Source organism: Balaenoptera acutorostrata, chromosome 2 (assembly GCF_949987535.1).
Source record: "Balaenoptera acutorostrata chromosome 2, mBalAcu1.1, whole genome shotgun sequence".
Taxonomy (NCBI): domain Eukaryota; kingdom Metazoa; phylum Chordata; class Mammalia; order Artiodactyla; family Balaenopteridae; genus Balaenoptera; species Balaenoptera acutorostrata.
In genome coordinates this window covers 183,500,582-183,517,579 of record NC_080065.1, presented here as the reverse complement: position 1 = coordinate 183,517,579, position 16,998 = coordinate 183,500,582, and the positions used below count along the sequence as shown (strand labels likewise).

The 16,998-nt window shown below is 42.1% G+C and overlaps 1 protein-coding gene and 2 pseudogenes across 2 annotated transcripts in view; all 3 read right to left on the bottom strand.

Moving 5' to 3' along the window:
• Nucleotides 1–873: 873 nt before the first annotated feature.
• On the bottom strand, nucleotides 874–1,942 carry LOC102999675 (heterogeneous nuclear ribonucleoproteins A2/B1-like; annotated as a pseudogene).
• Nucleotides 1,826–2,294, bottom strand: LOC114235417 (cytochrome c oxidase subunit 7B, mitochondrial-like; annotated as a pseudogene).
• Nucleotides 2,295–2,409: 115 nt separating this feature from the next.
• LOC102999032 (zinc finger protein 77-like) overlaps nucleotides 2,410–16,998 on the bottom strand; it is a 33,989-nt gene continuing 19,400 nt past the window's right edge. Inside the window, exons 2-5 of one of the 2 annotated variants that reach the window (XR_449895.2) lie at nucleotides 13,862–13,988; nucleotides 12,636–12,813; nucleotides 10,855–12,227; nucleotides 2,410–3,930 (exon numbers count right to left, since the gene is read on the bottom strand). Coding sequence is in view for 1 of the 2 variants with exons in the window: in XM_007169193.3 (XP_007169255.1) it covers nucleotides 11,036–12,227; nucleotides 12,636–12,813; nucleotides 13,862–13,988 (1,497 nt within the window). In the remaining variant the exon portion in view is untranslated. Of the gene's footprint in view, nucleotides 12,228–12,635; nucleotides 12,814–13,861; nucleotides 13,989–16,998 lie in introns of both variants that reach the window. The other variant, XM_007169193.3, reaches the window with a different exon arrangement.

Sequence of the window (16,998 nt, the reverse complement as noted above, 5' to 3'; positions counted from 1 at the left end):
TCTCTGTGAATTTTGAAATGTAAAAAGTTATATTTCCTTTTTCACACTGTATAGTGACGGTTGGACAGCTGTGCAATGTACAAAAAGCCACTGAGTTTTACACTTAAAAGTGTGCATGTTATGGTATTTGAACTGTATACTCGTTTAAAAACAAATTATAAGGCCATTATAGCCATGATAACCCTACCTCTTGGTCACCACTAAAATACTTTGGGAATTCCCTGGCAGTCCAGTGGTTAGGACTCTGCAGTTTCACTGCTGAAGGCCTGGGTTCAATCCCTGGTGGGGGAACTAAGATCCCACAAGCTGCGAGGCATGGCCAAAAAAATTCTTAAAAAAATTTTTTTTTTCTGTGTTTGGATTTACCTAGTCTGGACATTTTATATACCTAAATGAAATCATACAATATTGGTCTTTTGTGTCTGGCTTTTTTCCTCAGCATATTTTCAAGGTTTCATTCATGTTGCAGCATGTGTCAGAGCTTCCCTTACTTTTTATGACTATTATTCTCATCCTATGTACAGGTTACACTTTGTTTATCCATTCAGCCACTGACGGACATTCAGGACATTTCCATCAGCCACTGATGGACAGTCAGGACATTTCCACCTTTTGGCTATTGTGAATAGTGCTGCAACCAGCATTCACATACACGTATTTGAGCATCTGTTTCAGTATAGGCAGGAGTGGAAATGTTGGCTCACAGGGTTAATTTCATGTTTAACTTTTTGAGGAACCACCAAGCTCTTACCCACAGTGCCTGCACCATTTTACATTCCCACCAGCAGTGTACAGGGTTCTAATTTCTCCATATCCTTGACAACATTTCTTTTTTTTTTCCTTTAGAATTATTTTATTAAATCATAAATGTACAACAGCTTCTTAACTCTACAGACGCACTTAAATTTTTTAAAGGAAAAATGTTATGTCTTATTACACCATGATCCTGGCTAATAGCTTTTCAAAACTTTGAGAAAAATCTTAAAAAAGGTTTTACATGTCACCTGAAACTTACAAATTTAACATTATCAAACAAGGAATGCTTCTACACTTACAAAGACCGCTAGAAAGAAACAATAATTAAAAAGCTAAGAAACTGTCTCAAAGGCACTTTTTTTTTTTTTTTTTTACAATCCTTCCTCCACAGTAATGTTATTAAATAATCCAATCCATTCACAAAATGGCTCTCTGCATCTGCTCTGGTGTCTTCTGCCATATTACTGCATATTTATGCATGACTGAGATAAGAGTTTCCTTAACATTGTTATTTCATATTTCAATCACCTGAAGCTGTTCTGTTACCTCTGGGCTCTCATCCTCTTGTATTTATACAGTGAAGCCCACGGTAAATAGGAAGAAGATCAATATCGGCTTCTCCCTCCATAACCCCCACTTCCTTCACTGCTTCCTGGACCATAGTTTCTTCCACCATATGGTCCCCCCATGTTCCTGCTACCACCAAAGTTTCCACTCTTCGTTGGACCGTAGTTAGAAGGTTGCTGGTTATAATTTCCAAATCACTGCCATTTCCACTTCCACAATTTCTTCCTCCATAGATACCACACCCACCCCAGGAGCTCCCACCTTGGTTGCCAGATCCAGAACCTCTACCACCATACCCTCCTCCTCCTCCTCCATAACCTGGGCCACCTCCAAAATTGCCACCTCCAGGTCTTCCTCCATACCCAGGATACCCATCCCTAAATCCAGGACCACTTCCATATCCATCAGGTCCTCCTCTTAAGTTACTTCCTGGTCCAAAATTGCCACCAGCACCGCAAGAATCTCCAAAACCAAAGTGGCCTCCTCTTCCACTTCTAGAACTTTGGACTTCCTGCATTTCTTGTCTAGACAAAGCCTTTCTTACTTCTGCATTACGACCATTGATGGTATGGTATTTCTGCAACACAGTCTTTTTTTTTTTTTTTTTGAGGTTTTCAAATGTACTTTATTTCTTCAATCACGCCATATTTTAATGCTTTTACTTGGCATCAATTATGAGTTGATTTTGAAACAATTCAGTATTAAACCAGCTGGGATGATCATTGTTCTCTCCATTCCTTTGGGGTGACTCTGCCAACAGGGGACAGGTTCCATTCTATTCCAATTTGTGTTGCTGTATATGCCCATCCGGCAACACAGAAAGTGGCTCCACTAGCTAATACAGCATTACCATATTTGTCATGGAAATTAGGTGCCCGCTTCTGGTGGCTCTGCCTTGCCATTGTTTGCGGAATGCTTCAAACTCGGAGATGACTTAGTGCGTTTTTGGCCAAGGGAAACATCGTGAAGCTGAAGACAGAAGGGCGGCAACTGCAGTTGCTGACTTCTTTGCAACACAATCTTATCCACAGGATCATACTTATCAAAAGTAACAAACCCAAAGCCTCTTTTCTTTCCAGACTGCCTATCAGTAATTATCTCAATGGTATCAATTTGTCCATATGCCTCAAAGTAATCTCTAAGATGATGTTCCTCAGTATCTTCTTTAATTCCACCTACAAACAGCTTCTTCACAGTGACATGAGCCCCTGGCTTTCCAGATTCCCCTCTTGCAAACAGCACGTTTTGGCTCAACCGCTCTCCCGTCAGTTGAATGAGGTCTGGCAGCCATGGCAGCATCAGTCTCAGCCATGGATGAAAAAGTTACAAAACCAAATCGTCTTGATCTTTTTTTTAAATTTTAATTATTTATTTATTTACTTATTTATTTTTGGCTGTGTTGGGTCTTCGTTTCTGTGCGAGGGCTTTCTCTAGTTGCGGCAAGCGGGGGCCACTCTTCATCGCGGTGCGCGGGCCTTTCACTGTCGCGGCCTCTCTTGTTGCGGGGCACAGGCTCCAGACGCACAGGCTCAGTAGTTGTGGCTCACGGGCCTAGTTGCTCCGTGGCATGTGGGATTTTCCCAGACCAGGGCTCGAACCCGTGTCCCCTGCATTGGCAGGCAGATTCTCAACCACTGTGCCACCAGGGAAGCCCCTCTTGATCTTTTGCTTGCAGGATCCCTCATTACCACACAATCTGTAAGTTTTCCCCATTGTTCACAGTAGTTCTTCAAACTTTCTTCTGTAGTTTCAAAGCTCAGGCCACCAATAAAGAGTTTACGGATTTGTTCCTTTTCTCTCTCCATCGCGGACTCAGTCGCTTCAGCCCGATTTCCCGCAGCCGAGCGAGATGAGAGAGATCTCCACGGACGAACACGAACCGGACTCGTCCCGGCGCCGTAGTCAGAACTGCCGCTGCTCTAGGAGCACCTCCATTCTCTGGACCCGGCGCTACTGCTACTGCCACTAGAGCAGCCGCCGCTGCTTTTCTCCTTGACAACACTTCTGGCCATGATTCTAGCCATCCGAGCAGGTGCAAAGTGGTTATCTCATGTGGTTTTGACGTGCATTTCCCTGATGATTAGCGATGTGGAGAAAATTTTCATCTGTTTATTGGCCATTTGTATATCACTCTTGGACAAAAGTCTATTCAACTTCTTTCCCATTTTTTAACTGGGTTGTTTGCATTTTTATTATTGATATGCACGGCTGTTTAATGTGTTCTGGATAATAAAACCTTGTCGCATATATGATTTCCAATATGTTCTCCCATTCTGTGGGGTGTCTTTTCACTCTCTTGATAGTGTCCTTGGATGCACAAAAGATTTTACTTTTGATAAGGTCCAGTTTATCTATTTGTTTCTTGTGTTGCTAGTGCCTGTATTCCTGTCTTACTGGTTGTTTGGCCTGAGGCGTTCAGCACTGGAGTTTGCAGGCAGTTGGATACAGCCAGGTGTTGGTGCTAAGATGAGGACCTCCGGGAGGCCTCACTCCGATTAATATTCCCTGGGGTCTGAGGTTCTCTGTTAGTCCAGCGGTTTGGACTCGGAGCTCCCACCACAGGAGCTCGGGCCCGACCTCCGGCCTGGGGACCAAGGTCCCCGCAAACTGCGTGGTGTGGCAAAAAGAAAAAAGAAAAAGAAAAGGGAGCAGTACAATAACAAAAAATAAGATAAAATTAGAAAGATAAAAAATATATTAGGAGAAATAAAAATATAATTGAAACAACCAGTCACTGGGGGTTCCTCCCATCCCCTTAGGTGTCTGTGGTCCCCCACTGGTGCCTGGTAGGTGCCCTAGTTGTGCGGAGACGCGAATTCCGCGTCCTCCTAGTCCGCCATCTTCCCTATGTGAAGTTTTAAGTGATAATTGTTTTATGCTAGATCTATTTAGAATAGCTTACCAATGTTGAGGGGGTAATTTACACCCTTAGAGTTTGCTACGTTAAATTGAATGATGGGAATTCATTGAATGTCTATGTCATTTCTGAGTAAGATAAAATACTGAAACATTAGTTATTCAATACTAAACAAGTCTAAGTTTACCTACTTTTGCCTTATTATAGAAAACAAAAGATATTTGGATCTATTAGTAAGATACTTTTTACTGCATTGGAAAAGAAATATTGGTATAACAAACAGTTCACGATTGCTTACTTCTTAGTTTCACTATAAATTAAGGTTTCTAAAACTACTAAGATTAATAAGGAAGACATCCTTGTATGCAAGAAAATTAAAAGAGGGACTTCCCTGGTGGCGCAGTGGTTGAGAATCCGCCTGCCAGTGCCGGGGACATGGGTTTGAGCCCTGGTCCGGGAAGATCCCACATAACGTGGAGCAACTAAGCCCGTGCGCCACAACTACTGAAGCCTGCGCGCCTAGAGCCAGTGCTCTGCAACAAGAGAAGCCACCGCAATGAGAAGCCCGTGCACCACAACAAAGAGTAGCCCATGCTCGCCGCAACTAGAGTAAGCCCATGCACAGCAACGAAGACCCAACGCAGCCAATAAATAAATAAATTTATTTTAAAAAAAAGAAAATTAAAAGAAAAATGTATAAGGAATGGAAATGCATTTTGTTAAGGGAAAACGAAGTGACTTTGTCCTAAAGCCAGTTATTTCTAAATGGGAAAGAAAACAAAGGACAAGTAAAATGGACATAGAAAGTTGTAAAAGTTTTGTGAAAAAAAGGAATCTTTAGAAAGGATTTTTTTGTGTCGTCAGGACTGGCTAAAATTGGAATAAATTTAGGTGAACAAGTTTTAATATGACAAGTTAGTGCAAAAGTAAAAATTGGTTTTTCTGTTAAAAGAACGAATATTTTTTCTAGTGGTCTGCTTGTGATAATAAGAGATTATAAAAGGTAGACATTATGTTTTGTCAAAATAACCACTACGTTCAATGTTGTCTTTATGAGTTTTGTTTTAGGTACCTCTTATAGCTTTAATTTTCTATTAGCCTTTTGTAATGAATTTTAAGAAAATTTTTTGACTTTTGGAGGCCCCTACATGCCAATTAAAATAGGTATCCCATTCTGTTTGTTTCACATGGAAGCCCTCACTTTTAAGTGCACTTTCTTTTTAATTCTTAAAAATTTTTATTATTTTAAAATTTTTTATTAAGTGCACTTCTTAAATGATCTTATCTAATTGGAATGTTCCTTATAACAGCCATTGTAACGCTAGGTTTTAATTTCCCTGAGGAATGGCAGCAGTTTGGTAGGACCCTAGCTGCAAATGGAGATTAATATACATTTCGGTTTGGCCATATTTTGGGGCTCCCAAGCCATGTTCTCAGGACACAAAATTTGTAGGTTGTTGTCAGTAAGATTTTGCCATTTTTACAGATATTTATAGCTTCTGGGACCACAGTTCCTAACAGGTGTACTGGAAGGTGGCATGCTTATTAACCATGTGGATACAAGGATCTTATGTATGTATGTATGTATGTATGTATGTATGTATGTATCTTTCCTCCCTCCCTCTCTCCTTCTACTTCTTTCTTATACTTTCGGTCACTTGGAGTCAAACTAATACCTAAAAGGGACAGGCCACTCAGTTGGAAACTGTGGTAGTTTACAATGTACCACACTGCATAGAAATTTTCTTGAGTTTGGCAAGGGACCTTGTACCATTCCAACCCGTTCTGTGACCAACTTCTCCCAACATGGGAGTCTTTGAGTTAGGTGGCAAGTGTTCTAACAGCTCTTAAATTCTTGATCTGTGACCACCAATTTTTATGGCTTTTTGGTTTCTGAGATCCATGTTAGCAGTAGCCTTTATCTACACAAAACAAGATAAACATGTTCACCAAAACAAACCAACAGCAACCAAGATACACTACTGCAGAAGTCTGTGTACACCACCAGCAATTCCCAGCATGGGGGACTTCCCTGGCAGTCCAATGGTTAGGACTCTGCACTTTCACTGCAGGGGGCACAGGTCCAATCCCTGGTCGGGAACTAGGATCCAGCATGCCTCAGGGCATGGCCAAATTAAAAAAAAATCCCAGCATGGACTAAATAAGGAGATTCCTGCAAATGGGGTCAATAGACTGCAACTGGAGAAAGGACTGTATCAGCAACTCCAGTAAAGGGGAAATGCAGGGTGCAACTTGCGAAAGGGATTCCAAGCAAGCAGGAGATTGCAGACTGAACTAAGAACTAGGGACTAGGGTTCTGGATGGAACCATCTTCCAGCTCAAGCTGACCCACTAACCCCTGACTGGAAAGTCAATTCGATTGGGAGTAGAGCAGAGAGCAGAGCTCAGAAAGGAGAGGAACTTATCCACAGCCCTCAGAAATGGTGAGAAAGACAGTGAACTCGAAAAAAGGTTTGCTGGTACCACACCTGTGCGTGTGTGTTTTTTTAATTAATTATTTTTTGGCCGCACCACATGGCACACGGCATGTGGGATCTCAGTTCCCTGACCAGGGATGAACCTGCGCCCCCTGCGGTGGAAGCACAGAGTCTTAACCACTGGACCGCCAGGGAAGTCCCCCACGCCTCTGTTTCTGGTCATCTCTGAATACCATTGGAAAGTCCTTTGATCCCACTGCTGCCACCAAATCTGTTAAATAGCAAAAATTCTCTGAGTAAATTTAAAGATCAAATTGGCTTTATTGAACAGTTGATGAACTGGGCAGGGTCCCATCTGGCAAGTAGAAAGGTGCACCATTGAGCTTCAGAAGAGGAAATGTTTTCAAAAGTGGAAAGGAAATTATTAGCAAAGAATGCATGGTTTCAGGCAATGCCGCCCTCCTAAGGGGGATGGAGGGGGTCTATCAAGGGGATTACCTCACTAGTGCTGAGCAGGAAAACCCATATCGACTGGTTAAAGGTCACACTCCTGGGAAAGATTGAAAGTGCAATTTGGCTAGGTAGTAAGTTTTGGCTTGCTGACATGGGATTCAGCACAAGTGACTACATTTTGGGCCTGATGTCTCCTTTTTTTTAACACATGATGTCACAATCCATACACGACAGGGAGGCTGCTGTCACACCCCCCACACTCCACTTGGGTTTATGCCCCATCAGAAGCCCCAGCCCGTCCTCTCACAGTTACCAATACCCCAAACTTTAAAAAATCATTTCCTTTCATTTACTTTTAGTTTCATCAATAATTTTTCCTGTTTTATATTGTATGTAAATAGAATCAAATGGTATGTATCATTTTATATCGTGTCTTTTTTTAAAATTAGCTTTAACAGTCCACTTTTTAAATTTTATTTATTTTTCATTTTAGCTGCGCTGGGTCTTCGTTATGGCACGTGGGCTTCTCTAGTTGTGGCGCTCGGGCTTAGCTGCCCCTCGGCGTGTGGGATCTTAGTTCCCCAACCAGGGATCGAACCCGCGTCCCCCGCATTGGAAGGTGGATTCTTAACCACTGGACCACCAGGGAAGTCCGTATCAAGTGTCTTTTATTCAAAAATGTTTTGCTGTCCACAGTTTGGTAATTTATGTACTTTTATTAATCTATTTTTATGCTTGTAGGACTATACCATTTTCATGTACCGATTCAACTGTTAGCAGCTTTTTTTATTCACATTTTTGCCATTGGGACCAATGTTTGTAATAACATTCTCTTACAATATGTTTTTATTTTTTAAAACTTGCTTTTATTTTTATTTTTTGGCCACACCACGGGGCATGTGGGATCTTAGTTCCCAGACCAGGGATCGAACCCACATCCCCTGCAGTGGAAGCTCAGAGTCTTAAGCACTGGACCGCCAGGGAAGTCCCTAAAATATTTTTAAAATTGTAATAAAATCTAATAAAATTCTCATATGTTTATCTTCTGCCTTAGTATGCCCTGATCTCAGCTTCATCTCAGCACACTCCAAGTTCAACTGCTTACACTCCACCAATATTCTTCTCCATTGCTCATGAGCTACATGTCAGTTGATGGCAATACCATCATGCCAGTTTTTCCTGCACAAAATAATAAAGCCACTCTTGACTCTTCCTTTCACCCCACCTTCAAGCCATCAAGAAATTCTGATGGCTCTAACTTCAAATTACATCCGGGCTCCAACCTGGCACATCATTGCCACTGCTACCAACCCGATCTGATCCACTACCTTAAGTGACAACATCCTAGAGTCTATTCTCAAGGTAACACAGGGACTTTGTAAAGCTGCCTCATCTGGCCACTTTTAGGCTCTATGTCACTCATGGCCAATGTCAGGGCACCACGGCAGGTCAGTGCATCAGGATATGATGTGCCTACCCACCGCCATTGCTCTCCTCTCACCTCTGCTGTTCTTGCCACCAGCTCATTCTGCTCCAGAAACACTGGCCTCTGGCTGTCCTTCAAATATCCAAGGCCCACTCCCTCTCTAGGAACTACATTAGTCTGCTTGGCCTGCCCTAACAAAGCACTGGAGACATGACGGCTTAAAAAACAGAAACTTATTTTCTCATGGTTTAGGAGGCTGGCTGTACGAAATGAAGTGGTCAGCAGGGCTGGCTACTTCTGGAGGCTCTGAGGAGGAACCTGTTCTAGGCATATCTTCTAGCTTCTGGAAGTTGCCAACAATCCTTTGCATGTCTTGGCTTGTACAGAGATCACACCAATCTCTGCTCTGTCTTTACATGGTGAAGACGTGTCTGTCTCCTGTGCAGGTCTCTGTGCCCAAATCTCCCTCTTTTTATAAGGATACACATCATTGTATTAGGACCAACACCAATCCAATATGACCACATCCTGATTACATCTGCAAAGACCTTATTCCAAATCAGGTTGTGTCAGTGATGCCAGGTGGACATGAAATCGGTGGTGGGGCAGGGGAGGACACACTACTTAAGTCAGTATATACGTATGTATTTTTTGGGGGGGGCTGCGCCATGTGGCATGCGGGATCTTAGTTCCCTGACCAGGGATCGAGCCCGTGGTCCTTGCATTGGGAGCATGGAGTCTTAACCACTGGACCAGCAGGGTTAAGGGTTTGTATATATTTTAATAATACATTTAGGTATCAACTTCCAGTGTTATCTGAAATAGTTTACTCTTCTGTTATAATATTCCCTGGAATGAATGAATGAATGAATGAATGAAACTTCCATCTCCATATCCCTCTCATCCCCACTGTGCTACATTTCTTGGTATTACTGTGAAAGGTCAATGAAATCTAAAGGTAGATATGTTTCTGCTGAATTGTTGTTTCACTGAGGGTAAGGCCGGGAGGTTATGTTTCCCAGGATCCCCGTCTTTACGATTCCAGATTACAATTCACCAACAGCTTAACTCGTATGAGATCTGGAAGGCACAGTGAAGAAATCATTCTTCCCAGGGTTTGGAACCACCATATACAGACAGACCAGTGCACAGGGGCTTGTTGGGCAACCAGGTAGGAGCTGGTGATCACCAGCCAGGTCAGTCAAGTAAGTTATCAAACCAGACGCCAACTTTTTCTCTTCCATTTTCTAGGGGTCCTGGCTTCCACACGTAACCTCTATAAACCCCCATCATGGATCAGATTCTGTAGTCAGAAATCCACAGGGTTGGGTTCATCAAACGTGTCTGATTGGGACTGTTCCACATGGGCAGAGCCAGAACTCAGAAAACGGTGCTGGAACTCAGGCTCACCAGGTTGCCATGCATCTCTGTCTCCTGATGGTACAGAAGACCTGAGAATCATGGTTTCCACACTTCTGCTTTCCAGACCTCATGCTTCTTCCTAACCTTAAGAACTTTAACTCAGAACCACTAACAGAAGGACTCTGGATATACAGTTTCTCACCTTACCCAAGCTGACAACACAATTCAGTAGAACTGTCTGGACAGGAGCTTTCATCTTCATGCCAGCAAGTTGCTCTTCTTGACTCAATTATCATGTCCGATTTCCAACCAAGATCATGGACATGAACAGAGGCCAAATTACAAACATAATCAGATGAGAATGTTATTTTCCAAGATCTTCCACAATTACTAATTTCTGTGAGAAACACAGATATGGTATCTGCTAGCAACAAACAACTTGGAAAACACACCTTTCAGTAATGAAGGTGCAAGGGGAGGGTAAATATTGAGTCAGATAATTCCAGTATCTGTAACAGTGGACCAGGAAAGACATTTCAACAATACAGACCTCATATCATGATCACATACTAGGAAGATAATGCAAAGTAAGAATCAAAAACTTTTCACCTAAAAATTATACCAAGTTACACATGAAAAAAACCAAAAACTGAAAACCACTTATCACCCCTGGGTTCAAAAGACATCATAAAGGGAATTCCCTGGCAGTCCAGTGGTTAGGACTCTGTGCTTCTACTGCAGGGGGCATGGGTTCGATCCCTGGTCAGGGAACTAAGATCCCGCAAGCCGAGCAGGGCAGTCAAAAAAAAAGACACTGTAATGGAAATGAGGCAAGCTTTATATGACTGTATGATTATTTAAAGTTGGAGATAACAAAATATAAGTAGTACAGATGAAGTAGACATAGAGGGATAGTTATTATCTTAAGTATTCAGATCAGCAACATGAGCTAGAAATTAATACACTGGGATCCCTATTCAGGATGAGGCACTTACCAAGGCAAAACCATATTTATCTCTGTTAAAAGATTTCTGTTGTGCTCTGAGTTTTCATGTACAAAATAAGTGAAGTGCTGAAGGTTTTCCCACATTTTCCCTTTCATAAGTTTCCTCTACAGTGTGCTGCTCACATTACAAGTTTGAAGAGAGAATGAAGTCTCTCCCACGGTCCCTGGATTCAGAGTTTCTCCCCAGCGTGTATCCTCATGTGTCCTCGCAGGTTTGCAGGGTACCAGAAGGCTTTCCCACATTGCTGACATTCGTAGGGCTTCTCCTCACTGTGCATTCTTACGTGCTTTCGTAAGGACGAGGGCCAACAGAAAGCTTTCCCACACTGTGTACATCTGTAGGCTCTCTCCCCACTGTGCGTTCTCATGTGTCCTCGAAGGGAGGCATGGCGAGTGAAGGCTTTCCCGCAGTGCTGGCATTCGAAGGGCCTCTCCCCAGTGTGCGTTCTCTCGTGTTCCCGGAGGGATGTGGAACAACTGTAGGCTTTCCCGCATTCCATACATTCATAGGGTTTTACTCCGCTGTGCAGTCTCACATGCTTTTTAAAATATCGCTGATGCCTGAAGGCTTTCCCACAGTGCTGACATTCATAGGGTTTCTCTTCGCTGTGTGTTCGTGCGTGTTCTCGAAGGGATGAAGAGCAACTGTAGGCTTTGCCGCATTCCATACATTCATAGGGCTTCATGCCACTGTGTGTTTTCACATGTCTTCTGAAGTATTTGGGACAACTGAAGGTTTTCCCACATTCCTTACACACGTAAGGTTTCTCTCCAGTGTGTATCGTCACATGTCCTCCCAGGGATGCAGGATATCGGAAGGTTTTCTCACATTCCTTACATTCATAGGGCTTTTCTCCAGTGTGAGTTCTCACATGCCGTGCAAGGTAGGAATAATACATAAAGGATTTCCCACATACTTTACACACATGGATTTTCTGTCCATGGTGACCTCTCTCACGTCCCTTAAAGGATGAAGGACAAGTGAGAGCTTTTCCAGATTTCTTACACTCTGAAGACTGTTTACTACTGCCACTCTTCACATATCTCTTAGATGCTCTCCCAGCATCCTGATGTTTTTCGGGCTTCTCTACAATGTCTGTTTCCCCAGGAGGATTTAGGCACGAGACACAGCTGCAGGCTTCCCCACATTCTTCACATGGATAATGTTTGTGTCCAGGGTGAGATCTTTGATGATTCTTCTGGAAAGAACGATCCCTGAAGGCTTTTCCACACTTAGTACATTTATAGGGCTGAATTCCAGTCGGATAACCCTTATGCACAGTAAGATGTGTAATCTGGTTCAGGGTTTCTCCACATTGATGACCTTCATTACCTTTGCAGAGATTCTCCACCAAACCATTTCTGTTCAAAATGGGAAGAACAGTATTAGGGATTAATGATTATAACTGATTTCTTCATTAATGATTTATTGATGGTCTTTCATTATTATTTTCACTATGTATTTGCCATTTTCAAGGAATGGGTATGTTGTAGGCACTATCTGCATTGTGACAACATGTGACAACAAGCTTAATGCTCTGGCTGAGGGCTCAGATAGAGCCATAACGTTCTGTGTTTCTTACATACAGGGTTTCCTGGTCGTTGTTTCCAACTGAATTATGTTTCAGATACCTCACATTTATGAAAGTATTCTCTTGTGAAAATTTTCTAAGTACAAAATTGTTTAGCTAGGTTCATACCTTTTCTTTAGTTTCAAGTTAGTCTAACAGTCTGCAGAGATCCGCCTTCCCCCGTAGCTGTGTCACTCACCTGAAATCCCTCTCTTGGGTTTGGTGACCTCGGATGTTATGAAATATCCAGTTTTCTCCAAAAATAGAACAGGAATCATTTCTTGTGCATCTTACTATTTTCTTTTCACTGCATAGTTCATTCTCCAAAATATCCCATTGAGGACTTGATCCACTGGTTTTAACTTGAGGGCAAGAACCTGCAACAGTTGGTAGCATAACTAAATTCTCAGGAAAGAAATGGTGGGATAAAGGAAAGAAAAGATACCATATGCAGATTTCTTTCCATTTACAGACCCAAAAATGTAAACAAATTTTATAAGGAAAAATGGACATGGGAACAAAGAAAAACTCTGAGGACCTTGGCTATTTGGAACTTTGGCCATCATACTAAAAATGAGTCAAAGTGGCAGCTTGTTCACTAAGAGATACTTCAAAAAGAATGGAGACTGATGTCGAGATCAATATTTTCAGAGAAGTAAAGTAGGACGGAACTGGGTAAAATGCACATTCTCAAATGCTCCCTTTGTAAGAGGAGCTACAGAAAGACTTCCCAAGTGGGCAAGGATGGATGAAAACTCCAAGAGGGAAGCCAGGTTAATGACAAACGTCACCTTCTCAAAGACAGAGTCATGTTTCTAACAGGTATGTCCAAATATCGCTCCCTTATCCAGAACCTGCTCCTCCTGAGAGGTGTGCCCTTCTGGTGATCACAGGCACAGAGGCCCTAGACGAAGCCTATCTCCACTGACCCAGCTGCCACTGGGAGATCGGATGGTGTGTGGCTGCTGTCCTGCTCGTGGAGAAAAGCTCCTCAGGGGGAGGATGGAGGACAACAAGCCATCCATGAGATGGGCCGATTCTCTGGTCCTCAAGTCACTGACAATGGGTAAGTGTGGGTTTAATTGCAGCAAAATTATCACGTCAAATGTATACTGATCACAGTGTAACTTTCACAGGGTGAAAACCATAACGCTGCTCCCACTGCCCTAGGTGACACTGCAGACTACGCTCACATTTATAAAATTCGGGACCCTCAGGACTCTGATCAAGAGTAACAAAAAGTCAATCGATACAGTAAACTTCGTTTCATAGAAAAGCTACCTGACCCTAGGAAGGTTTCATGAAAGGTTGGACCGTGTCTGTCTTTTTTCTAACATGTTCCCATCCTTGTCCCTAATAAGAAAGGACAATTGTAAGAAATATTTGTTCCCTAAAGACTAAGTGCAAGGAGGAAGCCATCCTCACCCACGGAAGCCAGGTTCCTGAAGGTCTCCAGCATCACGTCTCTGTAGAGCTTCCTCTGAGCCGGGTCCAGCAAAGCCCACTCCTCCACGGTGAAGTTCACAGCCACGTCCTCAAAGACCACCGAGTCCTGAAACAGCCACAGGTTCTATGTCAGCAAGGCTCCCTCTTCACCCTCGTGTGTGGGAGGATGGGGAGGCTGACAGTCGGGAACTGGACTCAATTCCTAGGACTCCTGAGCTTACACTCTTGTGGGAAATGAACACACACAAGCCAGTCAAATGCATTTTACTCAGTGATGGTAAGTGCTGGAAACTGAAGCAAAGTGTAACAGCAATACTTGATAAATACACACACACACATAATTAGAAAGAATTGTTTTTACTGAAAGAGTATATCCTAAGATATGGTAAAGACTGAAAAATGAAATCATCATTCAGATAACATGGAAATGGATACCTGGCTTGGTCAAAAGTTATTACTACCTTGTCACCTCCAAGAACCAGAAACAGAACGTCAGTGCTGCTGGATCTGAATAACGCTTAACTTGAAGGCAACAGCAGCAGGGAGTCTGGTCTAGCCCCCTCATATCCGACAGAGGCAGAGATACAACTCCCTGCCAGGATGAGATGGACACTAGGGGTATACAGGCAGTCCAGGGCCCAGGGCCTGGCACATCCACTGGGTAAGAAAAGGCCTGGTTCCTCAGGAATCTGTCAAGCCAGCAAAGCCTCTCAAATAAATAACAGAGTGCTCGGAATTCAAGGAAGAGGCCCCACAAACGAGCTGTTGAAGGATCTAATGGTAATGGAGTCAAATTGACTTTAACAGGGAGAAAAAAGAACCTAATTATTATTTTTGGAGAAATACTGGGGACTTCCCAGGTGGCGCAGTGGTTAAGAATCTAAGTGTCAATGCAGAGCACACGGGTTTGAGCCCTGGTCCTGGAAGATCCCACATGCTGTGGAGCAACTAAGCCCATGCATCACAACTACTGCGCCTGTGTGCCACAACAACTGAGCCCACGTGCCTCAGCTACTGAAGCCTGAGTGCTCCAGGGCCCACGTGCCGCAACTAACCTAACCTTATTTATGAGCCCACATGCTACAACTACTGAAGCCCGTGCACCTAGAGCCTGTGCTCTGCAATGAGAAGCCACCGCAATAAGAAGTCCACACACCTCAAGAAAGAGTAGCCCCTGCTTACCGCAACTAGAGAAAGCCCGCCTGCAGCAACAAAGATCCAACACGGCCAAATATAAATAAAATTAAAAAAAAAAGAAATATGGGACCACACTGTGCTGATGATATAAAGAGACAATTACAAAATTAAAAATTAGAGATTTTTTTTTTTTTTTTTTTTTTTTTTTTTTTTTTAGAGATTTTTTAAAACAAAAAATATGGTCTCAAAATCTGAAGGAAAAAAAATCCCCACATCAGCTACAAAGTAGGCAAGGTTACTTCAACTAGGGTTGCAACTGGGTTTGCTAATCACACACCTGATGAGAGGCTTGTATCAGAAATATATTTTAAGAACTCATATGACAACAATAAAAAAAATAAAAGATAAGAATATAAAAGACAAATAATACAGTTAAATAATGGGGCAATAAATGTGAATAGACAATTCTCCAAAGAAGATATACAAATGGCCAGTAACCATATGAAAAGATGCTCAATAGCATGAGTAATAGGTGATCCATATACAAAATTGAATTGTGGAGAGACATTTCCCAACCCCTTCTATGAGACTTGTATTATCCTGATACCAAAACAAGAAAAAGACATCACATGTAAAGAAATCTACAGAGCAGTATTCCATATAAATATAGACAAAAAAATTCCTCAACAAAATATCCACAATCCAAATCTAGAGGAATATAAAAAGTATTCAACACCATCACCAAGAGGGATTTATCCCAGGAATAAAAAGTTTGGTCCAAAGAAACAAAGCATTGGTATCATATACCTTATTAATAAAGAACAAAAACCATATGATCACCTCAATAGACTCAGGAAAAGTATCTGTCAGAACATCACCTTTTTGTGATGTTCTCCTCTAAGTGGAAAAGACCACAACTAGAAATATAAAAACCAGAAAGGAAAAGTTTCACTGGTAAAGTCAAAGATAAAGTAAAGGTAGTAGATCAACCACTTACAAACCTAGTAGGAAAGTTAAAAGACAAAAGTAGTAAATTTATCTATATCCACAATAAGTAGTTAAGGGAAACAGAAAATAACATATGTAAAATATGACACAAAAAATATTAAAGGACTTCCATGGGGGCACAGTGGTTAAGAATCCGCCTGCCAACGCAGGGGACACGGGTTCGTGCCCTGGTACCGGAAGATCCCACATGCTACGGAGCAACTAAGCCCGTGCACCACAACTATTGAGCCTGTGCTCTAGAGCCTGCGAGTGACAACTACTGAAGCCCGCGCACCTAGAGCCTGCACTCTGAAACAAGAGAAACCATCGCAGTGAGAAGCCTGTGCACCGCAATGAAGATCCAATGCAGCCAAAAATAAATAAATAATTAATTAATTTAAAAAAATTAAACACAAGGGGGAGGACTAAAAATGCAGGGCTGTTAGAACTTAAGGTAATCATGTATATAGAGAGGTTGCTATGTATAAACCTCATGGTAACCACAAACTAAAAATCTATAATAGATACACACAAAAGAGAAAGTAATCCAGACGTAACACTAAAGATAGTCATAAAATCACAGGAGAGCAAAAGAAGAATAAAAGACAAAAATAAAAGCTATAAAAACAACAGAAAGCAATTAACAAACTGGCAATAAGTACATACCTATCCATAATCACTTTAAAGTAAATGGACTAAATGCTCCAATCAAAAGACATAGAGTGGATCCACCACAGGGCAGACAGCAAAAGCAAGAAGAACTATAATCCTACAGTCTTTGGAGTGAAAACCACATTCACAGAAAGAATGACAAAATGAAAAGGCCGAGGACTATGTACCAGATGAAGGAACAAGATAAAAGCCCAGGAAAACAAATAAATGAAGTGGAGATAGGCAACCTTCCAGAAAAAGAATTCAGAATGATAGTGAAGATGATCCAGGACCTCGGAAAAAGAATGGAAGTAAAGATCAAGAAGATGCAAGAAATGTTT